At 36.1% G+C, this 26,954-nt stretch overlaps 5 protein-coding genes across 13 annotated transcripts; 3 read left to right on the top strand and 2 right to left on the bottom strand.

Annotated features, from left to right (window-relative positions):
- Window positions 1–1,287: 1,287 nt before the first annotated feature.
- On the bottom strand, window positions 1,288–10,907 carry LOC138884615 (uncharacterized protein ycf20-like). The gene is made up of 5 exons (XM_070165641.1): window positions 10,881–10,907; window positions 9,950–10,318; window positions 7,434–7,585; window positions 2,213–2,315; window positions 1,288–2,096 (listed from the first exon to the last, which is right to left on the bottom strand). The coding sequence occupies exons 1-2, from the start codon at window positions 10,905–10,907 to the stop codon at window positions 9,974–9,976; spliced, it is 372 nt and encodes a 123-aa protein (XP_070021742.1). The 3' UTR covers window positions 1,288–2,096; window positions 2,213–2,315; window positions 7,434–7,585; window positions 9,950–9,973.
- Window positions 1,599–8,320, top strand: LOC104245780 (probable LRR receptor-like serine/threonine-protein kinase At3g47570). The gene is made up of 5 exons (XM_070167856.1): window positions 1,599–2,505; window positions 2,932–3,075; window positions 4,210–6,474; window positions 7,287–7,651; window positions 8,021–8,320. The coding sequence occupies exons 1-4, from the start codon at window positions 1,599–1,601 to the stop codon at window positions 7,628–7,630; spliced, it is 3,660 nt and encodes a 1,219-aa protein (XP_070023957.1). The 3' UTR covers window positions 7,631–7,651; window positions 8,021–8,320.
- On the top strand, window positions 10,257–16,152 carry LOC104245779 (probable LRR receptor-like serine/threonine-protein kinase At3g47570). Of its 6 annotated transcripts, none has more exons than XM_070167861.1 (6): window positions 10,257–10,342; window positions 10,944–10,988; window positions 12,003–12,998; window positions 13,126–13,416; window positions 13,577–15,589; window positions 15,688–16,152. In XM_070167861.1, the coding sequence occupies exons 3-6, from the start codon at window positions 12,026–12,028 to the stop codon at window positions 16,038–16,040; spliced, it is 3,630 nt and encodes a 1,209-aa protein (XP_070023962.1). In that variant the 5' UTR covers window positions 10,257–10,342; window positions 10,944–10,988; window positions 12,003–12,025; the 3' UTR covers window positions 16,041–16,152. The 6 variants fall into 6 exon arrangements, with proteins under 6 accessions (XP_070023962.1, XP_070023959.1, XP_070023960.1 ...); XM_070167860.1 differs by having other exon boundaries at window positions 10,306–10,524; XM_070167858.1 differs by having other exon boundaries at window positions 10,944–12,998.
- A 528-nt stretch (window positions 16,153–16,680) lies between these two features.
- On the top strand, window positions 16,681–20,614 carry LOC104245781 (O-fucosyltransferase 8). Of its 4 annotated transcripts, none has more exons than XM_070167863.1 (10): window positions 16,681–16,705; window positions 18,047–18,133; window positions 18,247–18,340; window positions 18,467–18,549; window positions 18,642–18,730; window positions 18,878–18,998; window positions 19,083–19,226; window positions 19,402–19,736; window positions 19,837–20,077; window positions 20,177–20,614. In XM_070167863.1, exons 2-10 carry the CDS (start codon window positions 18,053–18,055, stop codon window positions 20,480–20,482), a joined length of 1,494 nt encoding a protein of 497 aa, XP_070023964.1. In that variant the 5' UTR covers window positions 16,681–16,705; window positions 18,047–18,052; the 3' UTR covers window positions 20,483–20,614. The 4 variants fall into 4 exon arrangements, with proteins under 4 accessions (XP_070023964.1, XP_009799750.1, XP_009799748.1 ...); XM_009801448.2 differs by lacking the exon at window positions 16,681–16,705 and adding an exon at window positions 16,934–17,068; XM_009801446.2 differs by lacking the exon at window positions 16,681–16,705 and adding an exon at window positions 17,144–17,831.
- A 122-nt stretch (window positions 20,615–20,736) lies between these two features.
- Window positions 20,737–25,789, bottom strand: LOC104245783 (nucleobase-ascorbate transporter 2). Its single transcript, XM_009801449.2, has 14 exons — window positions 25,438–25,789; window positions 25,231–25,328; window positions 24,598–24,774; window positions 23,808–23,908; window positions 23,636–23,711; window positions 23,449–23,508; window positions 23,033–23,217; window positions 22,778–22,874; window positions 22,612–22,698; window positions 21,909–21,967; window positions 21,740–21,831; window positions 21,574–21,651; window positions 21,320–21,480; window positions 20,737–21,223 (listed from the first exon to the last, which is right to left on the bottom strand). Exons 1-14 carry the CDS (start codon window positions 25,529–25,531, stop codon window positions 21,011–21,013), a joined length of 1,578 nt encoding a protein of 525 aa, XP_009799751.1. The 5' UTR covers window positions 25,532–25,789; the 3' UTR covers window positions 20,737–21,010.
- Window positions 25,790–26,954: the final 1,165 nt, after the last annotated feature.

The raw sequence follows: 26,954 nt of genomic DNA, 5'->3' as shown, positions 1-26,954 counted from the left end.
CATGAATTTATAGTGTTTAAAGTTTTAGATGAATATAAATATTAATTATTAACTTATAGACATAGGTTGAACTTAAATCTAGCATATATTTATATGTAAAAATTATTTTTATTTAGTGAATTTATTCTGCTATTTTTTTTTATTAGGTAAATTTATTCTGCTACGCTTTAACTTGTCAATTTTATTTATTCGAGCTTAATGGTTGATTTAATATATTTGCTATTCAAACTCAGCAATTAGTTATGTATTAGGTCATAATTACACAAAACTTATATTATTTAATTGAATTCAAATACAATTTCCTTTTCAATTTTTGTGCTTGAAATAAATGAGCTGCTAAATATACTTGATTTTTGAAAATCTTAGATTTGATTGAAGTATTTGCATTATGTGCTTGTAAACATACGCAACTTTCAAGAAATAGTGATCTGACAATTTGTACTATGCATCTGTGGAGAAGTCTTGGGTATTAATATATGTTCAAATGGGTCCGACGTTTAGGTACATCCCTACGCATCTGTCCAAAATTTCCCAAAATCTCCTTTGTTTAAGGCAAGAGGGTTGCTCTGATGGTAAGCAACTTCCACTTCCAATCAAGAGGTTGTGAGTTCGAATCTCCCAAAGAGCAGGGTGGGAAGTTCTTGGAGGGAAGGATGTCGGGGGTCTATTTGGAAACAGCCTCTTTACCTCAGGGTAGGGGTAAGGTCTGCGTATACACTACCCTCCCCAGACCCCACTAAATAGAATTATACTGGGTTTGGGTTGTTGTTGTTGTTCCTTTGTTCACTAAATTGCTGGTCCCATATTTTTGTACTATGCATTTATGGAGAGAAAGTAGTCAGAAGTTCCCTTAATTTACTAAATTATGTGATGGCCGTTAAAGTAATAATACTGAAAAATAGGAATAAATATATAATGATGGAAGCTGGCATATCCGCGAAGACGTCTCTGCTTCACCTGTTTCTTTCGTGCTTCTTATATAGGTGAAAATAATAAATGCCTTTGAATGCAGCTTTTTCTTCAATATTATGTGAAGAAAACAAACTAGTATATTTTTTATTAAAATTGGAAAAGAACAAATATACCCTTGAATTATCTTTAAATTTACCCTGCATTTGACTATTCGGTCTTCTATTGTCATACTATGACACTAATTTGCCGTTGATTTGGACGGAAGGCCACTTTGCAGCTTAAGATTAAAAAAACACTAACCCCAATTTTAAAATACACGGTTAAACTAGAATTCACACTTAACTAGACCCATTGACCCAAAAGAATAAGAGAGCCTTCTAAATAATAATACTCCTAAGAGCACAGATAAAGAGGTATTATTACTGGAAACTTTTGTTGGAAAAACTATTCTTAGAATCTACTCAGAATCTCATGTAAAGCAATAGATAGTGAAGAAAAGGGTACTTATCTTTGTGGGGCAAACTTTCGGAAGACTTAATAAAGTCAAAGTCTTATTAGTTTGCCCCAACTGCCCTCCTCCCAACATCCTCAGCAATTTTTTATCCCTATTTATTGCTGACCACTTCATTCCTTATTTTATCTACAGTTTTAATTACATACTACAAACATCAGTTGTAGTTGTATCCATGGAGAAAGCCAACTCTTTTATTCTTTCTGTTGTCTTGCAATTACTCTACTTGTTAGTGGCATGCATAGCCACAAACATAAGCACAGATCAATCAGCTCTTCTTGCCTTAAAATCCAGAGTTACTCTAAACTCTTCTCATCCCTTAACCCAAAATTGGTCTTCTCAATCTTCAGTTTGTGACTGGATTGGAGTCACTTGCGGCTCTCGCCATCATAGGGTGAGAGCACTCAATATATCAAACATGGACATTGTTGGAACCATTCCGCCACAGTTGGGAAACCTCTCGTTTCTCGTTTCTCTCGATATGAGCAGAAATAATTTTCTTGGAGACATCCCTCAAGATTTGTCTCGTTTACGTCGATTGAAGGTGATTGATCTGGGATACAATAATTTCAGTGGAGAGATTCCAATGTGGTTCGGTTTCTTTTCTGAGCTTCAAATCTTAATTCTTGATAACAACGGTTTCACTGCTATACCTCCTGCTTCTATTTCTAACCTGTCCAAGTTAGAAACTCTCAGTGTCAGTAATAATCATCTTCAAGGCAGTTTTCCCAAAGATATTGGCAATCTTCAGAGTTTAAAGGAGCTGGTTTTAGTCAGTAACCAACTTACTGGATCTATTCCATACTCCATTTTCAACATCTCCTCGTTGGAGACTTTAGCTCTCACATATAATCAATTATCAGGGAGTCTTCCTGCAGATATATGCCGCGGTCTGCAAAAAATAAAGAGCATTTCAATAATTTCCAACCAGTTGAGTGGTCACATTCCAGCTAGTTTGTCTAACTGCACACAACTGTATGACTTGTCATTGTCATACAATAACTTCAATGGGATCATTCCACCAGAAATTGTAAACTTGGAGAGGCTTGAGTTCTTAAACCTTGGGGGAAACCACTTGCAAGGTACATACTTGATAGGAGTAATACTTTTCTCAATTTGTTAGCATAAACACGTGATCTATAGAAAATTGTGACGTTAATATATAGGAGTAACATTGCATTTTAATTCAACAAGTCATGTTGCTCTTCCCTCATAATAATAGCCCCAGCCCTGCTCTATTTACTATCCTAGGTAGGCGATTGGACGTACATGATGTTTGGTTGGATGAACCTTCAACCTTTAAAAATAACTTCGGGGAAAAAAAAATTATTTTCAAAATAACCATTATGGGAACACCTTTTTCAATACAACAATTAAGGACCCGTTTGGCCATATATTTTGCCAAAATAAATTTGGGTTTTATTTGGCAAACACATGTTTGGCCATAAATTTTGCCTACATTTTGGCAAAATCTCAAATTGGTTGCTTTGTGTAAAAATAATTTGCAGGCATAATTCCAGCAAAGATTGGTAATTTACGAAATTTGCAGCAATTGCAACTGGAGAACAACGGCATCGTGGGTTCAATACCGCGCAGCATACGGAACATGACATCGCTATGGATACTTAATTTCAACACCAACAATTTAACAGGTAAGTTTCGAGCAATGTGTTGTTGTTTGGCAATACAGAAAGAGTAATGGTTTCATGGAATCGAAATTAAAAATAACATTAGGCAAAATTTCACATAAGAACAACTGGGCTCCCTATTTTTCAATTTTATAGCCTATTTTTTTAATTTACAACCAACTAGCCCAAAATAATAGGCTAAGATTTAACATCCAACTCCAATAGGTTTTCGAAATTACTATTTAATTTTAAAAAGATTGCTCAAGCTTTTAGGTTAATTTTCGAATCATTAACTGTGACTCAAATATTAGTTCAACAAGTCAAATCCATTTGGGTGGTGAAAATTAGATTTTTAACAAGCTTAAATATGTGGCTTTAAATTTCGAATTTGATTTTGTGAGAAATTTGGAGTGGGTGTTATTTAGACTTGTTAGAAATAGTATAAGTAGATTGTATATAAAATTTGAAGTCATTTAATGGAGATTTGGACTGGTTTTGAACAAGAATTACAACTGAAAATCGTGGAAGAAGTTCATCTACAGATGCTTGTATAAAGGTGTATAAAAGTGTATAATAGTGTATAAGATGTGTTTAAACGCTCATATACACTATTATACATAATTATACAAAAAACTCATTTCGTCTTCTTCCTTGCGTCTTTTCTGAAATTTAACTCAAATCTTGCTCAAATCTACTCCAAATTATTTCAAATTTAAATTTTGAACTCCTTTTGATATTTTCAATCAATTAGAACAATACCCAGTCCAAACAACTAACAAACTCGAAAAATTTTTATTTTCAAAAGCAAAGCTTTGAATGGTGTTCAATGGTGGACTTACTCTTCAATTTTCTTACATTGCAACCAGATGACACAGAGGGAGAAGCAGAAAATATACAGCACCTTGAAACATATGTAGAAGATGTGAGAAGAAAAGAGAGTGAAAAGCAATGGTTGTGAGAACACAGATTTAACTACATAGCTTTTAGAAGCAATGGTTGTAAGAACACAGATTTTGAATTTGCAAGTGCTTTCAAAATATGTACAATATGGGCTAGGTCGGGTAAAACTTAAAAACATGGATCATTTTTTGTTATGGTGTGAAGTCACGTGTATTTTCTTGTAATTCTTTCATAACACTAAACTAAATCTTTTTGCAGGTGTTATACCCGAAGAGATTGGGAACCTTCACAAGTTGGAAACACTTTATTTGCAATTTAATAAATTAAGTGGTTCCATACCGGAAGAGCTCTTCAATATTTCTACGCTAACAAGGGTGTCACTTTCTACGAATAACATTGGTGGAGTAATACCCAGAGAGATTGGGAGCCTTCACAAGTTGGAGACACTTTATTTGCAATTTAATAAATTAAGCGGTTCCATACCGGAAGAGCTCTTCAATATCTCTACCCTAACAAGGGTGTCACTTTCTAGGAATAACATTGGTGGAGTAATACCCAGAAAGATTGGGAGCCTTCACAAATTGGAGACACTTGATCTTGCAGAGAATTATAAACTAAGCGGTTCCATACCGGAAGAGCTCTTCAATATCTCTACGCTAAGAGTGATGTCACTTGCATTTAATAACCTTTCCGGTAGTCTTCCATCTGCCTCAAGCTACTGGGAAACAAATCTAAATTTTCTGCATCTTGGTAATAACAGCATAGATGGAGTTATACCCAGCTCAATCTCCAATTCTTCAAATCTAAAGGGATTAATTCTTAACAACAACAAATTCAATGGCCCGATTCCTAACTCTTTGGGGGATTTGAGACAGCTTGAACGTTTGATGTTGTTCGAAAACAACTTATCATCTCCGCACCTAAGTATCTTAACTTCTTTGGCGAACTGCAGATCTTTGAAAGAAATAGTGATATCGGATAATCCTCTTAATGGTGTTCTTCCAGATTCCATTGGTAATCTCTCCGGTTCTCTTGAACTATTTTTTTTAGATGAAACTGAAATTAGGGGACAGATACCATTAGGAATTGGTAATTTAAGTAACTTAAACACTTTTTCCATATCCGGCAATGACTTGACTGGTTCAATGCCAAGAACATTCTGTGATTTACACAATCTTCAAGTATTATATCTTGACCAGAACAGGTTAAGTAGACCCTTACCGGAGTGCCTTTGCAAATTGTCGGGGTTGGGCTTGGTTCGTTTGTCTTATAATCAAATATCGGGTCCAATACCATATTGCATTGGTAATGTTACCTCTTTGAGAAATATTTACCTAAACTCAAATAGGCTCACTAACATACCCATGAGTCTATGGAGCCTCAAAGATCTTGTAGAACTTGACTTGTCCAATAATTCTTTGGTTGGTTCTTTACCTCCAAAATTCGGAAATTTGGATGCCATAACATTAGTAGATTTGTCGAGGAATCACCTTTCAGGAAGTATTCCAACCACAGTCGGAGACTTGCTGAAACTAATTTATCTTTCTTTGGCTTTCAATGAGTTGCAAGGATCTATTCCTGAGTCGCTGGGAAAAATGATAAGTTTGGAATCGGTGATACTATCCAATAACATTCTTTCAGGTATGATTCCAAAATCATTAGAGGCACTTCGGTATCTCAAGGATTTCAATGTATCATTCAATAGATTAGAAGGTGAAATCCCAACTAAAGGACCTTTTCTCAATTTCACCTCTCAATCTTTTATGGGAAATGAAGAGTTATGTGGTGGTTTCCTTTTCCGACCTTGTAAGGCTAGGTCTGGTCATCACTCACGGAGAAGCAGATTTCTTCTGATTGTACTTGTCCCATTGGTGGTTTCATTAATAGGACTTGGCTCAATTGTTGTGTTCATGTTCAGGAGACGTAGAAATGTTCCAACCCAAGTTGAATCCTTACCTGCAACAACGATACTAGCCAGGATTTCATACATTGAAATCGAAAGGGCAACTCAGGGGTTCGACCAATGCAACTTGCTAGGCCATGGAGGTTTCGGTTCTGTTTACAAGGGCATCTTTGCGAATGAGATGGTTTCGGCAATCAAAGTGTTTAATTTACAGATTGAAGGTGCATTCAAGAGTTTTGATACTGAATGTGAAGTTCTACGCAACCTTCGCCATAGAAATCTTACCAAAGTTATCAGCAGTTGTACTAACATGGATTTTAAAGCATTACTTCTAGAATACATGCCCAATGGAAGCCTAGAGCAATGGTTACATTCAGATGATTACTACTTGAATATGATCCAAAGATTAGAGATAATGATCGATGTTGCATCAGCTTTGGAATATCTCCATCATGGTTATGCAACAGTCGTTGTACATGGCGACTTGAAGCCTAGTAACGTCTTGCTAGACGAAAGGCTGGTTGGACATGTGAGTGACTTTGGCCTGACCAAGTTATTAGGAGAAGGGGAATCTATTGCTCATACTAACACACTTGCAACGATGGGCTATATTGCACCAGGTAATTTTCTTTTTTGGTCTCTTATTATCAAATATAAAGTGCTAATGTATCAAATAGTACGTAATCTTTTGTTTTCTAGTTTTATGTAATATATCACAGATTCATGAAAAAATGGTATTGAAAACATTGAAATATAGAGCCCATTTAGCTTAGCTAAAACAGGACTGTTGCTTTTAAGCACCAAGTGCCGGAAAACACTTTTTAAATGCTGAAACTGATTTTATGAACAAGAAATTATGCGGTTAGATAGAAGTGCTCAGAGTGAAACAAACAATTGATGTGTTCGTTAAAAAAGTGCTTATCAGCATTTTTTCCTACTAAAATGACCAAATGCCATTAAGATGTTAATATCAAACAATAGATTATTGCAAGACTTTTCATTTTCGATACAAATTATATATCTTTCAATTCATTTTTAAGTTTTAAAATGAATAAATAAAATTATATTAAATGAATATAAGTTATTTATTGGAATAACATAGTAGTAATAAACATATGCCCAACTAATAGCTTTTGGCTCATTTTTGACTTAAAGGTACAAGACTTTTAAACATTTTTTTTATGGCTTGCCAAACACTAATATCTTATTTGCTATTCATGCATCTACGACGATTATAAAAAAAAAAAAAAATCGTTTCATTTTATTGTCTTACTCTTGGTTCATTCCCATTCCAACTATTTTTATTTTTTTAAAATTTTTATCTACTCAAGATAGTTTTAACTTTTTTTAATATCTTCCAAATACAAAGATATTACTTTCGTTTATTTATTTAGTTTGTTAAGAAACTAATTACTCTAGTAACATTGGACAGAGTATGGATCAGTAGGATTAGTTTCTAGAAGATGTGATGTGTACAGCTACGGCATAATGCTCATGGAAACATTCACAAGAAAAAAGCCATATGATGAAATGTTTCAAGAAAATTTGAGCATGAGGAGTTGGGTCTGTAATTCAATACCTGCAACACCAGAGGATATTATTGATGCCACCTTATTTGAACCAGAAGAGATTGATTTCAAGAAAAAGTTGCATTGTGTGTCCTCTATTTTGGAGTTGGCATTGAATTGCACAGCTGAATCTCCTAATGAGAGGCTGATCATGAAAGATGTCCTGCCAAATATCAAGAAGATCAAGCTGGAATTTCTTCGCAAATGATGTAGCAAGGTTTATATGATGGTAAGTATCCAGCTTTTTCATCGATATTCTCATGTCATCCGGATGAAAATGATTATTTTCTTGTCTATACCATATATAAATCTAGAAAATGAGCATTTTCTTTCATACAAACATCTCCCTTGTAGTAAAAAAAGAACTGAATTGAAGGACATCTTTTTAAGGAGTCTTAATTTAAGAAGGCAAAATAAAAGGAAAACAAAGGTCCAATGAAACTAAGAAAGAAATTTAAAGTTCAAGAAATTAAGAGTTTCATTTATCGAAGGAAAATTATAAAAATAACTCAAGTCTCAGTTACAACTAGTATATTTTTGCATTCGTATCCATAATGAATGAGCCAAATCAAGTTTGATCCCCTTTAATTTTGAACAGGTAGTGCCGCCTTTTCCTCTGGGTGACACCAATTGAGATGACAACCAATATTTGGTCCGAGATTTGGACTTTTCTTGTTTATTGTGCTTTTCTTTTGTGCGTGTTTAAAGTTTTTGTGTGTGTGTGTCCTTTAACATATGTGTGTACTGAAGTTGGCATGGAAGAATGCCTTGTATAATATTGATGATCATTATTATGTAGAATCAGCTTCAAGAGTCTATGAAGAGCAGTGTAAAATGTTGAACTACAAGTTATAGGCTCTTTTGGTTACCAAGTTAAATGCTTAACAGCTTGACTGCAGATTGAAAGCACAAATACAGTCCAGATTTTTCACTGGCTCACAAGTCACAATTGAAATTGAGACTTAAAACCTAAATATTTAAGGTGGGTCCTAATTGGTGAAAAAAAAAACTAAAAGACTGAAAACTCCTTTCCCAAGTACTTAGATCACCCGCCCAATCACTAACACTTGGAAACTAAAATCCAGTGACTCCAAGAAGAAAGCAATTTCCAGTAAAAATCCAACATTAACTGGACCAAGTAGCAGTTAGTAACAAACATAAAAAATTAGAAAAAACTTTGGGTTCGTTTCTAGTACATCATTTGGCTTAGGTTTCGTACATTTGTTAATCCTCCAATATTGACTCTCAACATATCAGAAAGTTTCTTCATTTCAATTTTCAATAGTTTCTGTCACTTGCAGCACAAATTTGTCTTCTCACTGACAAAGACAGCATGACAGCTCCTATAATCACATACAAAAGCTTCACTCTCTTTGTGGTTCAGTATGTTATTATGTTAGTGGTATCTTCATTAATCCCATAACTCAAAAACCAGAGATATGCTCAGTGAGAAGCATGCACCTCTTTTTTCTTGAACTGTTGGTCTTTGGGCAACTGGTTTGCTAACCCATGGCAGCAACCACTATCACCACTGATCAATTCGCCCTTCTTGCCCTGAAGGTTTGAAGGCTCAAATCACTTAAGACCCTCAAGGTGTCTTGGCAAACAGTTGGTCTACTTCTATTCTAGTTTGCTACTGGTTTGGAATCACTTGCAGCTCTTTCCACAAGAGAGTAAGTTAAATAGATGTTTCGAACATGGGTGATGGGTCTTAGAGTCCTAGAGAATTAGGAAATCTCTTTTTTCTTGTTTCTCATGATATGAGTGGAACTATTTCCATGGGAGATCTGCCAAAGGATCTGGTTAATTAACGACTTCAATGGGCAACTAGGAAGCATCAAACTAGATTAGAACAACTTCAATGGGCAACTACCATCGTAGTTGGTTTCTTGAACAGGATTCAAGTTTTGACTCTAAGAAATAGAGGTTTCAATGGCTCTCTTTTCCAAATTGTCGAGCCTTGAGGTTTTGGACATGTCTTATATTCCCGACGAAGCAAAATTCCAGAGGGTGAGACTAGCACAACTAATGGACATCGAAAGCAGGTTTTTCCAGCTTCTCAAACAATGCAGTACACTCTGAGAAAGATCACAAGTTCAGCAAAATCTTGTCGGACCCTATCTACTGACCAGCAGACTTGACTTTACTCAATTGATACTTAGACATCAAAGTTCAAGACCCGGCTCTGTCACTTTTTTCCCTAAAATCTTTTTCTTAACGGATGCTGATTAGCAAAAAGAAAGGGATGTTGTTGTAGAACTATTTTGCAGTAATTGGAGCACAATTAGCCATGCACTATAGAAGGTACGGGTTCCGCAAAACTGCTTCGGCAAATCTACTAGACCATGTAACTCAGATAGTCAGTGGGTTTTGTGACACTGCAAACCCATAAAGTTTAAATCTTGGATCCGCCCCCGATCAGGGTATCGCTTAAAAACGGCGACATTACATAATGCTTTAATTTCCATCAGTAAGAGAGTTGATCTTTTATAAGAGATATACAACAATAGGAGGAAAATTTACTTACTGCTGCAAAACTGAGACAATTAGCTCAGCTGGCAAGTTTGAAAGCATCAATGAAGAGACCATAAGTAAAACCCATCTTGAAGTTGTTCAAAAGAGCAATAGGAAAAGTCACTTTAGGCCGACTGTAATAGAAGCGCGTCACATACTCGGTAATTAAGACGCAGACTACAGCAGCAATGACATCATTGACTCCTAAAGCACCAAAAGATAGGGAAATTGTCTGAGCCACATAAAATCCACCCAGCAATGATATACCTCCAAATAGTGCCCTCCGTGATGGGCTTTTAAAATAATTTCTTGAAATCTCTGGCACGACACGGATAATATCAACTAGCCGCCGAGGCCCTCCGCCATTATCTTGCACACCCGGCTATGGATCTTCCCCTTCTTTCAGGTACCTAACCTTTGAAAGGAATTTTAGATTCATGACCTCAGAAACACCTAAAAGGGCATTCTATATCCCTACCTTTTGTTTTCCTTAAATGCCCCCTACAAAGAAGCTAGCAGCACTTTAACTAGAGGAGTTTTTTGTCTTTTCATAAAAACAACCCGGCTTGGATCTTCCCCTTCTTTCAGGTACCTTTGTTTAACAAAAACGATGGATTCTTTTTTCACATGGTGGGTGTGAATATTCACTCTTCTTCGTGATTTAACTTTTCAGTCTGAGTTATTGTCCAAATTGTAGTATTTCTTAAGGGTATAGCCAGGGTAAATATATTTATATCAAATTAAGTAAATTTAATAAAGTAATAATAGGCATTAATTAACCATGAAAGTAATAAATTAACTCGTGATTCTATTAATTTGATACTATAAACGTGGGGTGCAGTTAAGTTTTTACCGAATAGCAAGTGTTTGGTGAATTTAATTAGCTCCATACTGTTAAGTTCATTGCTAGTTTATGATTTTTAAAAGGCTCAAAGTCCAAGAACTGATTGTCTGTATCTCAGCTTCTCCATCCTTTAATTTGACTTGTAGGATCTCCTTTTCCTCAGGTGTTTTCTGTTCATGATGTTAATCAGTGCCGGCTGAAGCATACGGTAAGTAAAGCAAATGTTTTAGGCCCTCAAATTTGAGGGGTCCCATTTTTCAGTAGTAGTAGCCTAGTAGGTATATGAATTAATTTTTTAAAAATTTGAATATTTTGAAGTAAAAAAAAGTATATTTTTTAATAAACTAAGAAAATAAACCTTCAAAATTTTGAACAATTAGAAGCGTATGGAAATATTTTTGGTTTCCTATTTCGAGGTATAAGAATTTGATATAACTAGGTGACGAGATTTTGGAAACACATTGCCTTAACGGCGAAAGATATTGATGGTTTAGACTTATTTTTTGAATTAAAAACATGAAAGAAAGATAAAACAAGTAAAAGATAATACTCTAATCAATATACTCAATCATATAAAAAAGACTTGATTCTTTTCTAAATGCGTATATTATTTATATAATAATGTTAACTATAAAAAAGTACAATGGATTAATTTTTTTTTTATAGAAAAAACAACTTAAGGCCACTCATCAAGGTTTGGCTTTAGGCCACCGATTTTGTTGAGCCGCCTTTGATGTTAATCTTTATTTGTAAAATAAGGGGAATTTGATAATAATTACTACTTAATCAGTCTTTGCTTAAGCAGTCCTCTATAACAACTCGCTAGGTTTGATTAAGTTAGACATATAGATACACTTGTAAGGCTCAGGGCATTTTCAGAAAGTTACCCATTCTGAGTTCATATTGAGGTATAACTAAGTAATGGGAAAAGCCACATAATGTCTGTCCAAGAGGGTGCCTCTGGTCTTTGAAATGGCATTAAATTAAGAAGAAATTAACAATCAGTATTGACTATCATTTGGCTTGTTTCTAAGCTTTCTATTTTTATATGTTGAGGAATTTTCGTGGAAAATGCTAATGAATTCAAGAATGACAATCAGTCCAATATGTTTCAACGATGGAAAATGCTAATGAATTCAAACCTAACATCATCATTGTCTGTCACCTTCCTCCATTTCTCTTGATTGACCTTAAAGTGGACAACTGTTTGAATTCTTTACAGAAAAGAAACCGCAGCTAGTAGTAATGGGGATATATGCCTTAGTGCTGGTACACTTTCTCTATTCCAACATAAACACAATCATGAAGAGAAAAAACAATTTCTTTTCCCCTCTTGTAGTTTCAATATGGCACCATTTTCTGATATTATCAGCCACTGCAGAAGTCAACCTCAAAACTGATGAGGCTGCTCTTCTTGCTTTGAAATCCTATCTTACTTCTGATACTTACAATATCTTGACAAGCAACTGGACCTCAACCACTTCAGTTTGCCAGTGGATTGGCGTAACATGCGGCTCTCGCCATCAAAGAGTCACAGCCTTGGATATTTCCAACATGGGACTAATAGGCACCATCCCTCCTCACTTGGGAAATCTGTCTTTTCTGGTCTCCCTCGATATCAGTAGCAACCGTTTCCATGGAATTCTGCCTCAAGATTTGAGTAATTTGCACAGATTAGAATTTATAAATGTCACTTCTAATAAGTTCTCTGGAGATATTCCCTCATGGTTTTCTCTTTTGCCAGAACTCCAGCACTTGCATCTAGCATTTAACAGTTTCACAGGTATTATTCCACCGGCCATTTTCAATGCATCCAAGCTAGAGAGTTTAGTGTTGGGAGTTAATCAGTTACAAGGGGAAATTCCAAATGAAATTGGTAATCTTCAAGGCTTGACATGGTTGAGTTTGGGATCAAATCGGCTAACAGGCCTTGTACCACTTAGCCTGTTCAACATTTCATCGTTACGACGTTTGGTCCTGACAAACAATAGTTTGTCTGGAAACCTTCCTGTCGATATATGCTCGAATCTCCCAGAACTCATGGTACTTGCACTGTCTAACAATGAATTTGATGGACAAATTCCTTTGGACATCGACAAATGCTCAAACCTTCAAATTTTGTCATTATCATTCAATAGGTTCACTGGAGTGATACCTAGAAAGATTGGGAACTTGACTATGATATCTTCTTTATACCTTGGTCGAAATGATTTGGAAGGTGAGTTATACATATTTGTATTTTTTCTTCTTTGAGCATACATGAAAAATATTTCTGGACTCATGTATGTGCTCCTTAATTGCTCTACTGCAGAAAGTGGACTTACTATTTATGATTTAATTTGCAGGTGAAATACCAGAAGAGATTGGATATCTCCGTAATCTAGAGATATTGGATGTGCAGAACTGTAGCCTAAGTGGTCCATTACCATTTTCTATAAGTAACATAACTTCACTTCGATTGCTCAACCTTTATGGCAATAAGCTCTCTGGCTCATTACCCCCGGATATGTGTTTGAACATGCCTGATCTCAGAGCATTTGATCTTGGAAATAATCAATTCAGTGGAACCATTCCAAAAGAATTTGGAAACTGCACTTCACTTTCTGACCTCTTCCTAAGAGAAAACAACCTAATAGGTATCATCTTGTTTTTTTTTTATCAAGCTTTTGGTGTATATTGGTATGCTATTCTTATCCTTATGTGGTTCTTGGTATCATCTTTTCCTTTTCTTTTACAAGATTTTGGTGTATGTTGCTATGCTTTTCATATCCTGATGAGTCACTCAAACATCATCAGGTGAGTTACCAATGGAGATTGGTAATCTTTTCAATTTGGGAAGATTAGATCTACACTACAACTTCTTAACAGGTCCTATTCCATCTACAATATTTAACATGTCAAACATAAGGGGCATTTCATTTTTGGGGAACTTCTTTACCGGAAGTCTTCCAGCAGATATAGGACTTGGCCTTCCTAATCTTGAAGAACTTTATCTTGGTTACAATAACCTGACTGGATCCATCCCTAACTCACTGTCAAACGCTTCCAACATTTTCCGGCTAGGAATTGGATATAATAACTTTTCTGGTCCTTTTCCGAGGTCATTTGGTAATCTAAAACGTTTAGAGTACCTAAATGTGAATGACAATCATTTCACAAGAGAACCTTCATCTCCAGAATTGACTTTCTTCGATTCCTTGACAAATTGCAGACATTTAAGACAACTGTGGATAGGTTATAATCCACTCGATGGAAATCTCCCCGCTTCTGTTGGAAATCTCTCAAGTTCTCTTGACTATGTTTATGCTGCTTATAGTGAAATCAGAGGCAGCATGCCCCGTGAAATTGGATATTTAAGTGGTTTGTCTTTCTTGTTTCTTCAAGGCAATTACTTGAGTGGATTCATTCCAAGTTCAATAGGGAATTTAGAGAATCTTCAAGCATTAAATTTGTATGGCAACAAAATGATAAGTGGACCTATCCCTGAGGAACTCTGCAATTTGAAGAATTTGGGATTCTTGAGTTTGGGAAATAATGAGATTTGCTGTTCTATACCAGCATGTTTAGGGAACATTAAATCTCTTAGATACGTTTACTTAGATTCCAACAAATTGATTTTTAGCATACCTCCCAGCCTGTGGAACCTCAATGATCTCTTGCATCTTGATGTGTCCTCAAATTTCTTGGAAAGCTCTCTACCTCCAGAAATTGGAAATTTGAAAGTCGCAACATTACTGAATGTATCGAAGAATCAAATCTCAGGAATTATCCCGAGCACAATTGGAGCAATGCAAAACATGGCTGAACTTTCTTTTGCAGAAAATAGACTAGAAGGGCCTATTCCAGAGTCATTGGGGAACATGGTTGCCTTGGAATCGTTGGACTTGTCTCATAACAAGCTCTCTGGTGGAATTCCCAAATCACTGGTAGGTCTTTCACATCTTAACTATCTCAATGTATCTTACAACAGATTGAGTGGTGAAATTCCAACTGGAGGTCCTTTTGCGAACTTCTCTTATGATTCATTCCTTTCAAATGAGGGATTATGTGGTGCTGCTAGATTGCAGACACCAGCATGTAGGTCTAATTCTCCTCATAGGAAAAGAAAAAAGAATGTGCTTCTTATTGTGTTGATCTCACTGATGGCTGCTTCAATCATAATGCTCTCAGTCACGCTCACCATCTTTTTGGTGATTAGATGTCGAAAGAGGAAAACAATCATTGCTACTCATCAGGCGGATTCTTCTCCAGCCACATTACATGGAAGAGTTTCGTACCATGACCTTCAACAAGCAACAAATGGATTCAGTACGAGCAACTTGCTCGGATCTGGAAGTTATGGGTCTGTTTACAAAGCTACATTTGGGAGTACTATATTGGCCGTTAAAGTATTCAATTTGCAAACAGAAGGCGCATTCAAGAGTTTCGATACAGAATGTGAAGTCTTGCGCAACGTTCGTCACAGAAATTTGGCTAAAGTCATCAATAGTTGCTCCAACGTTGATTTCAAAGCCTTGGTATTAGAGTACATGCCTAATGGAAACCTAGACGATTGGCTTCATTCTGAGAGTTGTTCCTTAGATATCATGCAGAGAGTAGACATAATGATTGATGTGGGATCAGCATTAGACTATCTCCATCATGACTATTTTGTGCCGGTTGTTCACTGTGATCTAAAGCCTAGCAATGTCCTACTCGATGAAGATATGGTTGCACATGTGAGTGACTTTGGGCTAGCAAAGTTATTAGGGGTAGGAGAAAGTATTGCACAAACCAAAACTCTTGCAACCATCGGGTACATTGCACCAGGTAACAATCATGTCACAAAAATGCTTCATTTCTCCTTCTAATTTCAACCATTTGAAAGACACCATATTCTTTTGATATCTTGTTGTATTCTAATGCAGAGTTTGGATTGGAAGGACTGGTATCTACAAGGTGTGACATTTACAGCTATGGTATCATGTTGATGGAAATGTTTACAAGAAAAAAGCCAACAGATGAACAGTTTGCTGAAAATTCAAGCTTGAGGGGGTGGATAAGACAATCATGGCCACACGCGATGGACAAGATAATAGATCCTGAGCTAATGATACCAGAGGAGAAGAACAAAACAGGAAAGATGCAGTGCTTATCATCCATCATGGAATTAGCTCTGAGGTGCACAACGGACATGCCAGAGGAAAGAATGAATATCAAACATGTTCTTGCTCAACTCAAGACCCTCAGAACAATGTTGGAAAATGTAGTAATGCATTAAAGGATTGAGGAAGATGTTTATATATAATTATATTACTGTGAAGTTGTTAAAATTGAATTTCTGTTTTGAAGGCCTCAATATCTTATTTAGAAAGTTCATGTTTGCTGAGGTCCTTTTGGGCTACCATTCAATTGACAGAAGAAAAAAGAGAGTTAAAATTAGAGTGTCCGGGCTAGATTACACGAACATCTACGATTTCACCAAAATAAGTGCAACCTCCTATCAGCATAAGTACCGGTAACTTTGTCCTCCAATACTTGGGCAGATTGGAAGAAATCACCGGATATTTCTTGCCTCCCTGATTTTATCCTGCTTCATTGCCATTATACTACACCTTGAACAAAATCACCGGAAATGTCCCCTGCATCTCCACCACTTCTCTACCCCATCGGGGTAGAGGTAAGGTCTGCGTACACCTATGTTGCGCGGACTCTCCAAAATGTAGCCGCACCCGTGCCGGATCCTTCAAAAATGCACTACTTTTGGAGGATCCGACACTTATCCGGCCACATTTTCGGAGGAGTCCGAGCAGCATAGGCGTACACACTACCTTCCCCGGACCCCACTTATGGGATTATACTGGATCGTTGTTGTTGTTGTTGTTGCGTAGTTGCGTGCTACGTACCATGGGTGATTACAAGAATCTCCACATAATGTAATTATAGGTAAATTAGAAAAGTACTTTTTAAACTGTCTTTTGATATGTATAAAAGATATATAAAATAAAAAAAATCAGGTAGAAGAAAATTTAAGTAGAAATAAAAATATAATAAATTAAAGAAGTATAGAATGGGGCAACCCAACCGTTTGGTATCAAAAGTTAGTTAAAAAGGCCCCAAAGAAGAATTGAAAAGGGTAGTTTTTTCCTTGTAAGATGAAACAGTGTCAGGGGTTCTTGTTAGCCGTTATCCTCTTCCAAAATCCCTATGAAAAGAATACAAAATAAAAAGCGTAAACACCAGACTTTGTCATAGTTAGGTGGGAAGTAGTTATAGCAGATGGCAATTTTTTTCTGTATTCTATTCGAGGTCAGCTTTATAACTATCCTAATATCCAACCTTTTTTCTTAATGCCTTAAATTTTACTCATTTGTTATTTCTGGATGATCCTAGTTTTGGTTTGGTTGTGTGTATGTCACAATCACCAATTTCTTTAACTTTACTTGCAATTTATGCATAGACATTTCAGTTTGATCTAATATTCTTTGTAACTTTCTCAACAAACTTCAATTGAAGACCAATTCTTGAAATGGGCATTCACAAAAATATTTTAAACATACTTGTGGAATTATATTCTAGGAATTCAAAACATATTAAAAAGAAAAGGAGGAGACAGTGTAATTGATCTTTGCTTCTGTTAAGTCGGAGCTCAAACTTTCGGAGCTATTAGTTGTGAGAAAAAATGGGAAAACAAGGGTCTCCTAGAGGTCGTCGAGTGGAGAACCAGGAATTAGATATATCATTTGGAGTTAAAGAACATGAATTTCGAAGTTTAGATATGCAACATGGAGGTGATCCTCCTTTAGGAAGAAGGTTATCAGGGGGAGATTACAATTGGGACAAAGTTGTTTTGTCCAAAGGGTTGAAAAATGACTCTTTTAAGTTCATTCCTTCTAAAGGAGTTCATGTTGGGAAGAGGCAAATGTGGTGGCTGCATAGACATATTAAGTCTATTGCTTTCACAATTTTGTTAATGGGCTTTCTTTTCCTTTTAGATTCTCTTGTATGCTTGATTTTTGACCCTGCAATGCTTCAGAATAATTTTTCTTTACAAGGCTCAAGTAAGACCAAGGTATGACATTGTGATTCCTATAGTCTCCTCCCAGTCATTTTACGCCTTTCCAGATAACGATGATATAGAACAACACTAAGGTGATAGGAACTATGATTTTCACACAAGACCCTAGTATACTGAATGGAATGTGTAAACATGAATTTATTAGAATATATAGTATGAACTCCGCAAGGTGATTTATGTTAATTTGCTATCTAATTTTGTACCTGAAGGTGGGAATGCTAGAGAAGACAGCAAAAGAAGGTCCAGTAAAGCTGCATGAAAGGCTGCTAAATCTGGCTGCTGCTTCTCTTGCAGAGGTTGTGATACTCAACCAGATTAATTTCATTCAGAAATTGCATTTAAAACCATAGTCACTAACAATCCTAATATAACTTCTATCTTTTATTTGGCTTTCTTTAAATTGCTGCAGAGGGAGTTTAAGCAGGAGTCATCAAAGTTATGGGAGGAGCCATACCCTCAGGCATCATCTTGGAAACCTTGTGCAGATAAAACTAGTCCACAAGGTAAGGGCATTTTTGCTCTTATGTGTAGTTTGCTCATACATGAATTGTGTTGTTTTACGATATGCACCTTTAGTAGTAGGTGATTCGCTCTTTGAATTTTGAATTTCGGTATATAATTATTTAAAGTTGTCAGGGCAGGGAAACCTAGAAACATCACTGGCTATATACTGATCAGCGCAAATGGAGGACTAAATCAACAGAGAGTTGCTGTAAGTATAGAACACTGCTCTTTCCTTTTTACTGTTATGTTTGCTTATTCTTGAATAGATCATGAAATGAAGTTTTATAATTGTGCCCCCAGGTCTGCAATGCTGTCGCCGTAGCATCTCTCCTAAATGCCACTTTGGTCATTCCCAAGTTTCTTTATAGCAACGTCTGGAAGGATCCTAGGTTTGTTATTTTTGTCTGCTTCTAATTGTCCCTCTAGTTATTCAAATACCCAAGAAAAGAGGAAACATAGTTTTACAGCTAAAATCTCTTCCACCAGTTGGCTTAATTTAACAGCAAGCTATAACACTCTTTTTGCTGCGAGCACAGCCAGTTCGGGGATATATATCAAGAAGACTATTTCATGGATATGTTGAAGGACGAAGTTAATATTATAAAGGAGCTCCCTCCTAATCTAAAATTACTTGATGTAGAAGCAGCTGGAAGTCTTGTACGTTTTTCTCTTTAGTTGAAAAGTTGGGACAGATAGTATTTACTTTGAGGATAGCTTATAATACCTTTCACTTTTGCTAAGATAACTGATGCAGATTTATCAAAGGAAGCTACACCTGCTGAATACATTAAGAAGATACTTCCCCTCCTCTTACGCAATCGAGTTGTTCACTTTCTAGGATATGGAAATAGACTCGGCTTTGACCCATTGCCATATGAACTTCAGGTGAAGAGCATTCTTTAATTGTTTGATTGGCTTTGGAATATATGTATGTTTGGTATAGCATCTGCAAAAAGTATCTAGATTGTGCTACTTATTCATAAGACATTTGTATAAATGATCAATGATGGCATTTTAGTTTTTTGTTCTTTTGTATTGACAAATTTGTATTTTGTTGCAGAGACTAAGGTGCAAGTGCAACTTCCATGCCTTAAAGTTTGTGCCAAAGATCCAAAAAACAGGTTCTTTACTGGTTAGGCGGATTCGGAGGTATGATTTTGCAAGGAGCACATTGGACAAGCAACTTCTTGGAAACTTAATACCGCGTGTTCCATCAATAGAACATAATGCAGCAGAAGGCCCCTCCAAGTACCTTGCTTTGCATTTAAGGTTTGAGATTGATATGGTGGCCTACTCTATGTGTGAATTTGGTGGTGGAGAAACTGAGAGAAGGGAACTGCAAACTTATCGACAAGTCCATTTTCCTTTACTTCTTGAGCGTCTTAAGGAATCAAAGTATAGTTTCTGCTGTACAACAGTTACACACCTTTTAGTTTGACATAGTTTGAGTGATAGTTCAACTGACCATAAGTTTCGGTTTTACTGGTGTCTGCAGGTCTTATTCTCCAGAGGAGCTAAGAAGGATGGGCAAATGTCCATTGACACCAGAAGAAGCAGCACTAGTTCTCGCTGGCCTTGGTTTCAAACATGGGACATACATCTATCTTGCTGGTTCTGACATATATGGAGGTCAATCAAGGATGCAAGCTTTAACTACCCTCTATCCCAACCTAGTGACCAAGGAAAATCTTCTCTCACCAAGTGAACTCGCGCCATTTAGAAACTTTTCTTCTCAAGTAAGTGGCTTCTGATTTGTAGGCATGGGAATACACACACAAACACACAAAAACGAACACATTATGTGTGACCCTAACAACAGGTCACTTATAATGCAGCTTGCAGCATTGGACTTCATTGCATGTGCAACATCCGATGTATTTGCAATAACAGACTCGGGCAGTCAGCTATCATCCCTTGTGTCGGGGTTCAGAACATATTATGGTGGTGGTCACGCTCCCACATTGAGGCCTAGCAAGAAGAGGCTTGCTGCAATTTTGTCAAGAAATAAGACCATAGGATGGAACAGTTTCAAGGAGAAGATCCGAAAGATGATTGATGAAGGTCAGAGAGTGCAGGTACGAGGTCTTGGTCGTAGTATTTATCGACACCCCAGATGCAAAGAATGCATGTGCAGGCATTAGAGTGATCAAACTTTTCCTCAGCAACTCCAAATTCCTTGTCCAACATTGATTTGTTGAGTAAAAGAACATTAGCAGATAGTACATAAAGTTGACCCACTTTTATATCAAATCCAAGTGGAAAAAGTGTTTAAACTTGGCTCGCGTCCAAAAGCTTTTGGCAAGTGAATTTTTGCTTGCACCTTCGTCATTGAAGGCTTAAAACTTTTGCTTGCATCCAACAGAGTATGGTTAAAATGAAATGTAACGGTACAATCTTTTAAGAAAACCTTTTCATTATGCCAAAATAGGCCTTGACATTTATGGCTACAAATAAATTAATAAATATTCATGTCAATTGATCTCTACTTCCTAAGATAGTGCATTCCTCTTTCATTCTAACTCTTCTACCTAGAGAGGTCTTCATTTCCTTTCATCTCCAGTCCTTTGATCCAAATATATCATTAGGGGTCAACCCTGAGATAGGATGAGATAAAACTCTTCTCACTTCAACCTCCTTCCCTTTAGTCCAAAAATGTATCTTTAACACGATCATGAAGGTGGAAAGAAGCGGTTGAGATTAAAAGGGAGAGTGTAAAACTCTTCATTTCGACTATCCCCCTTAAAAGTCCTGAACTTCACCCACCATGGCATTCCTCTGTCTTTCGCACTGTCCTTGTACTCCAATGTGTTGTCCAGGAACACAGAAACCATCAACGCCACAGTCGGGGAAGACAGAAAGATAGTGTTGAGAAAATCATTGAACTGCATATTTATTACAGGAGGACCAGATATCAGTTACTAATGACTTTATAGAAAATCAACAAATTTAGAAAGTTAAATATATTATGCTTGACTCACCCATCCAGCCTTGGTATGGGCAGGACCATGAAAAGCAGCAGTAGTGTATTCCCTGAAGTACTCGGGAATAGACAGCCCCAGGAAGAGAGAAACGCCAGCAATGAAGAGGTTTCTCATCGAGTTCATGTTTGTGAACTGCAGAAATGATAACCCCACCGAAGCTGGAAATAAAAGAAATGTTTATCAGTTGGGGAAGATAAACAAAGAGATATGCAGAATGAAGTTGTAAGGAGATGAGTTACTAAGGTTCTCACCAACAAGACCAAACAAGACACAATATACAGCAGCGAATATTGGGAAAGGTATTGATGCAAATAATGCTCCAAATTTGCCTACAAATGTCAAAATAATGGATTATTTATGAGGAAATAAGTCGAGACTAGCTGAAAGATACTTTCAGATGTGGCAGAAATCACCCACCTAACAGTGAGAAGAAGATCATAAAGCCAGCTGAAATTTGGATAACTCTGCGGCTACCCACACGAGTGCTTCCAAGAAGACCCACATTCTCACTGTTATCATAAATGATATGTCAAACCCGAGAGAAAAATCACAGAGCATAAAGTAATGTAGGACTTGAGTTACTAACATAGAAACTGTGCACCCAGTGGCTGTCCCAAAAAGTCCACTAAACAGGATACCAATACCCTGCAAACAAAAGTTCAACATCAGTCTCTAGCTACATCTCCCTAAAACTTCACATAATATGGGGCTTTCCGTGATTCAATCTTTTTCCGAGAAGAAATTATCATTGGAGAGTTGAAAATCAAAGTTTTCTGCACTTTAAAGTATTTAACATTTTTTAGATCCTCACTTAAACACGACAGGTATGCAGCACCTAATATTATACAACTTGTTTCAAGAATAAAGAAATTCTGGGAATTTGAGAGTCAATAGCATTATATTCTGCATTTAAATTATGCAAGTAAGATCCTTTTGGAAACACTCACTACAACCAACCTATAGAATGTTCCGTGTTTGCAGAGACTAGAGAATCATCAATGTCATGAGAACTCCAGGGGCTCAAATTTTGAGAAGTATTCTTGAAAAGGGACCCCAAAATGAAATTTAACCACTAATAATGAATGTGTGTATTATTTATATCCAGCCGAAGTGAATTTTCATTTGATCACTTGACATAGCAAGATTCAAAAGGTAAGATTTGGTAAAGGATTAGAAGATCTAGGATGCTAACATCATCTATTTATTGGTATTCAACATAAAACATGATATTAAGGATTCATACAAATTCTTTTCAAGATAACATGCTTGTTACAAGTTACTGCACAAACCTGCCAGCCAATGCCACGGCTCAGAACATGAGCTGGGGGTGGTGTCGCACTTGCTAAGCGAGATGCTGCTTTATATGCTCCAGTTGACTGAAGACAAAAGAGTAAGACTTGGTTGTGTACAAAATGGCAAAAATATGACCAATCCATCAATTTAATTAGGTTTAACCTCAATCAATGAGACAAGTACAGCAGCCATCATTCCAAAAGCATGACCAGCATCAAAAGTAGGAGCTCCCCATTGAAGTGGATATGGAATCTTTATCCTGAATACCAAAGTGGAAAAGAGATGAATTCCTCCAATCTTTAAGCCTCTAATAAAATGTGTCGTTTATCAGACCCTATTGTGAACTCTAGAGTGTGTCGTTAGATAAACATGCTACATTATTCATCTAAAAAGTAGAAGCTGAAATTGGATATCAACCATGGTGCAGTGGAAATGAGGTTTGCTCTATCAGTGCGGCAGTGTTTTTGGGTAACCTCTGGGTGATGTTTGTATGCACCACTGGCCGTTAGGAGGTGGGCATAAGCCCAAATAACCGTGATTGACATAATCAGAGCAAATCGTTCCATCACCGGCAGTTGCCTGAACTGGAAGTTTTTCAAATACTGTGCAAAAAATGAATTGATCATCAGGCAGCCATTTTGAAGTTCCCTTACATTTACATTTATGAAAGAGAAGACAGAAAATTTTGGAGTAGCACTATCTCTGTAATCCTCGACATTGTAAAAGAAGACTGACTGGCCAAATATATGAATTTAGTTTCACATAAGCAAGAAGCAAATTATTAGATTGAGGACCAAAAAATGCAGACGTAAAGCTTCAAAAAAATGAAATACCTGAGAGAAGATCACAAATAAAATGAACATTGGTACACCAATTTCCACACACTGTCCAGCCTGTTATAAAGTTGCACAAGCATAAAACAGTAGTCAGTGTAAGCTGACAAAAGCATACAACATTATGCCTGAAACAATTGGATATAACAATAAAGTTTTGTTTTCGGTAGATAAATCCTCAACCTACCACTGGGAAACCCTTATCAAAAAGCCCAAATCCTGCTAGAGCAATTACCGGAACCATTCCAAGTGGGCTGAAAAATCTGAAGTATACAGCAAGTCAGCATTTCGAAGCCATTAACATGATAAACCGTATATGATGAGTGAAAAGAAATTTCATCTTGGTGGTAAATTTGTACCTGGAACAAATAGCCCAAAGTTGACTATAGCCCAAAATAATCTGAACACTTGATGCTACAATCAATGCACCTTGTATTGCTCTCATAGTACTTAAGAATCTCTAAAAGTGAGGATATAACAAAAATAGGGCAATACTATTAGTTTTCTCTAGAAAAATATTAATAAGTCAAGAAATGGCTACTAAATTTGCACTCCTTGAATAAGACAGCCATTCATAAAATGTTACAATCACATCTAGACTGAAGGGAATTTGCAAGATTTAACTTGATCATTTAAAATCACTAAAAGCACAGATGCTTAGACTGAAAGAACAAAAACATCTCCCCTACTTGAAATGGATGCATATTGAATTAATCATTATAGACCAATATCACTTCCTACTCCATTATTATCAGCAACAAAATGCAGCTAGCTATCTTGAATCCAAACATCATAACAACAACAACAGCAATAACGAACCCAGTGTAATCTCATAAGTGGGGTCTGAGGAGGGTAGTGTGTAAGCAGACCTTACCCCTACCTTGTGAAGGTAGAGAGGTTGTGAAGGTAGAGAGCTGTTTCCGATAGACACTCGGCTAAAAATAAAGTTTTTTGTTGAGTTGGAACTCAAGAACTACAAACATCATACTGCACACTTAATCAGACAAATCACCTACTATTCTCATTTTCTTTTATAACAGAAAAATCACTTAGATCCAGCTGGTGCACGAGTCAAAACCCGATGGATAATGGGCCCACCCCTCTATATCTCTACTTAAGTTAATTCACCTTACTCTTAGGAGTACTTACTTCTTGAGGATCAGTAATCCTTGTCAACGACGAATCATGGATTATGGAAATTACTGGTACCACAAAAGCCCATGACCCTCCAATAACAGTAGGCAAACGGGTTCCAAATAAAGTTTGTAGGAGTGTATTGATTCCTTCCACAAAAAGCAAGGTCTGCACCACCCTCACTTTGTCACCCTGCCATTTAAGAATCAAAAATGCCACCAAACATGACAACATCCAAAATCAGCAGAAAATAATTAAAAAACAACTAGCCATAAACAAATGGGATTTTTAAATTCATGATAATTTTTTCTCCAAGTCAATTGAAAATCAATCTAAGAATGTGAAAGACCATTCAAAGTAATTTAATGTCCAAGAAAGTGTTCTGTTCATTCTTTTAACTTGTAAAAATGACTCTTTTCATGATAATTTTTTCTCCAAGTCAATTGAAAATCAAGTCTAAGAATGTGAAAGGCCATTCAAAGTAATTTAATGTCCAAGAAAGTGTTCTGTTCGTTCTTTTAACTTGTAAAAAATGACTCTCACTTTTCATGAAGGAGTTATTAAATGATTTTTGAGTTTACAATCAATGAAAATACATGAAATTCGGCAAGAAAAAAAAGCATGAAAACTCCAGCAAAAGTAGCTTACATCAGTTCCACCCATCAAAGGAACAAGAAATGAAGGAATCATAACAGCAGTCCCCAATGCCAATATATAATGCTGAAAGCCCAAAGCTATAGCTTCCCCTGTTTCATTCGCACATCCAAATTCAGTTCAAACAGATTCATCTCATGCAAAACACATAGAAATCAAATAACAAGCTCATTCATTGAAAAGATACAAACTTTAGCATACCCCAAGAAGGATTAGAGTCAATACAGTACTCCAAACCCTGAAGCTGGTCCATTGGTGGATGACTAATTTCTTCAGGTTTAGGAGCAGCTGCCATTGCCTCAAAAATTTCTCAATTCTTTCCACTAAAAACTCAAATGGGGTATCAAAAAATGAATCAAGAAAGATGTATGCTAGTTCAATGCAAGTGGGGTTTTAGTAAATCAATGAGATAACAAAGTAAAAGCTGTAAACAACCAAAGTTAGTGAAGAAAAAAGCGAAAAAAAGGTGATTGGAGAGAGAGGGAAAAAGAGAGAAAGAGAGAAGTCAAGGTGATGTGATGTGTATCGGTTTTTATATATACTATACTATATATAGAGTCTTATAGACTATTGAGAAAGAAGATTTAGCAGCCCCCTCTTTGAAAGTGAATTTTTACTTTGCTTATTAAGGTTTATTTAGTGTTGTTTTGGCTTTGATAATGAGAGTGTCCGTTAACTTTTTCATGTATTCCGGAAATGCCCCTGAAGGAACTTCCAAAGACACCTCATGTTACCGTTAGTTTCTGTTGTTTGCTTCACTGTACTTTTATCTGCAACCCTCTTTATTTTTCATCTTTTAACTCAAACTTCATTAAATTAAAACCCCTTTAGACTTGTGTTATCACAAATTAATTACCACTGTACTAGATTATGAATTAGTAATATTTAGTATTACAGAGACTTATAAATTAATTATTTCATAAGAGACATGATTGTGTGAATATTTTTTAAAAATCCTTTAAGATCTATTTTAAAAATATTGTTACCAGAACACGTGAATTTTTATTTTGATTTGATGATAGGCAGAATACTTGGGAAGTTTTGGAAAACAGAAATATTTGAAAAAGAAATTATTTGAATTGTAAAATGAAAGAATTTTCCTTTTCAGTTTAGATGAATTTTTGGCATTTTTTAAAATAGAAAGTAATAGAAATTATAGTCACTTCTTTTATTCATGCAACTAATTTTAGCCAAGTACGAGGATGCCATGTGATGCTTGACTTATTCGCGGTCAACTGACTTTTTTCTTTGACTTAGATTGATATATGTGTAATGATAGGTGAAATAAGATTTTGGCTATGAACGAAAATGGTAATTTAATTTTATGATTTAATTTGTAATTAGAAGTTGAAAGTTCAATTGATATACTATTCGGTTTCACTATTTCATGTTATTTTTATGTTAGATTCCAATACCTTTTATAGAATAACTATGAAGGTTGGATTTTGTTGTTCGTTTCTGTCCATTTTTTGTCTTCCATTTCTGGTTAGAGAAATTAATAAGTTTGGAATTCTTTTTATTTTTTAGCAAACTATCTGTTTGATGGAATTTTGCAACAAAAAGAAAAAGAAAAAATAACACGTATCTTTCGGAAGTTTCATTTTTTCTAGAGTTAGAAGCTCAGTTTGGAAGTTGAAAAGGACTTAGCTCTAAAATCTAAAGGCTGCGATTGTATGGGTCAAAATCTGATCAAGGGGATCTCGCGTGAAATAAGACAA

The sequence above is a fragment of the Nicotiana sylvestris genome, chromosome 2, assembly GCF_000393655.2.
Source record: "Nicotiana sylvestris chromosome 2, ASM39365v2, whole genome shotgun sequence".
NCBI lineage: Eukaryota > Viridiplantae > Streptophyta > Magnoliopsida > Solanales > Solanaceae > Nicotiana > Nicotiana sylvestris.
Note: the sequence above shows the minus strand (reverse complement) of the source record. Positions and strands in the feature narration are given on the sequence as shown.

Coding starts and splice junctions, on each gene's coding strand:
- LOC104245780 (XM_070167856.1), top strand. CDS start 1,599: ATGGAGAAAGCCAACTCTTTTATTCTTTCTGTTGTCTTGCAATTACTC. Junction 2,506..2,931: donor TGGGGGAAACCACTTGCAAG/GTACATACTTGA, acceptor AATAATTTGCAG/GCATAATTCCAGCAAAGATT. Junction 3,076..4,209: donor CAACACCAACAATTTAACAG/GTAAGTTTCGAG, acceptor ATCTTTTTGCAG/GTGTTATACCCGAAGAGATT.
- LOC104245781 (XM_009801446.2), top strand. CDS start 17,442: ATGGGAAAACAAGGGTCTCCTAGAGGTCGTCGAGTGGAGAACCAGGAA. Junction 18,134..18,246: donor CTGCTGCTTCTCTTGCAGAG/GTTGTGATACTC, acceptor AAATTGCTGCAG/AGGGAGTTTAAGCAGGAGTC. Junction 18,341..18,466: donor AGATAAAACTAGTCCACAAG/GTAAGGGCATTT, acceptor AATTATTTAAAG/TTGTCAGGGCAGGGAAACCT.
- LOC104245779 (XM_070167861.1), top strand. CDS start 12,026: ATGGGGATATATGCCTTAGTGCTGGTACACTTTCTCTATTCCAACATA. Junction 12,999..13,125: donor TGGTCGAAATGATTTGGAAG/GTGAGTTATACA, acceptor TTTAATTTGCAG/GTGAAATACCAGAAGAGATT. Junction 15,590..15,687: donor CATCGGGTACATTGCACCAG/GTAACAATCATG, acceptor ATTCTAATGCAG/AGTTTGGATTGGAAGGACTG.
- LOC104245783 (XM_009801449.2), bottom strand. CDS start 25,531: ATGGCAGCTGCTCCTAAACCTGAAGAAATTAGTCATCCACCAATGGAC. Junction 22,875..23,032: donor CTCATTTCCACTGCACCATG/GTTGATATCCAA, acceptor TTTGGTATTCAG/GATAAAGATTCCATATCCAC. Junction 21,652..21,739: donor GATCTTCTTCTCACTGTTAG/GTGGGTGATTTC, acceptor TGACATTTGTAG/GCAAATTTGGAGCATTATTT.
- LOC138884615 (XM_070165641.1), bottom strand. CDS start 10,907: ATGGAGAAGCTGAGATACAGACAATCA. Junction 10,319..10,880: donor AGCTGAGATACAGACAATCA/GTTCTTGGACTT, acceptor GAAGATCCATAG/CCGGGTGTGCAAGATAATGG.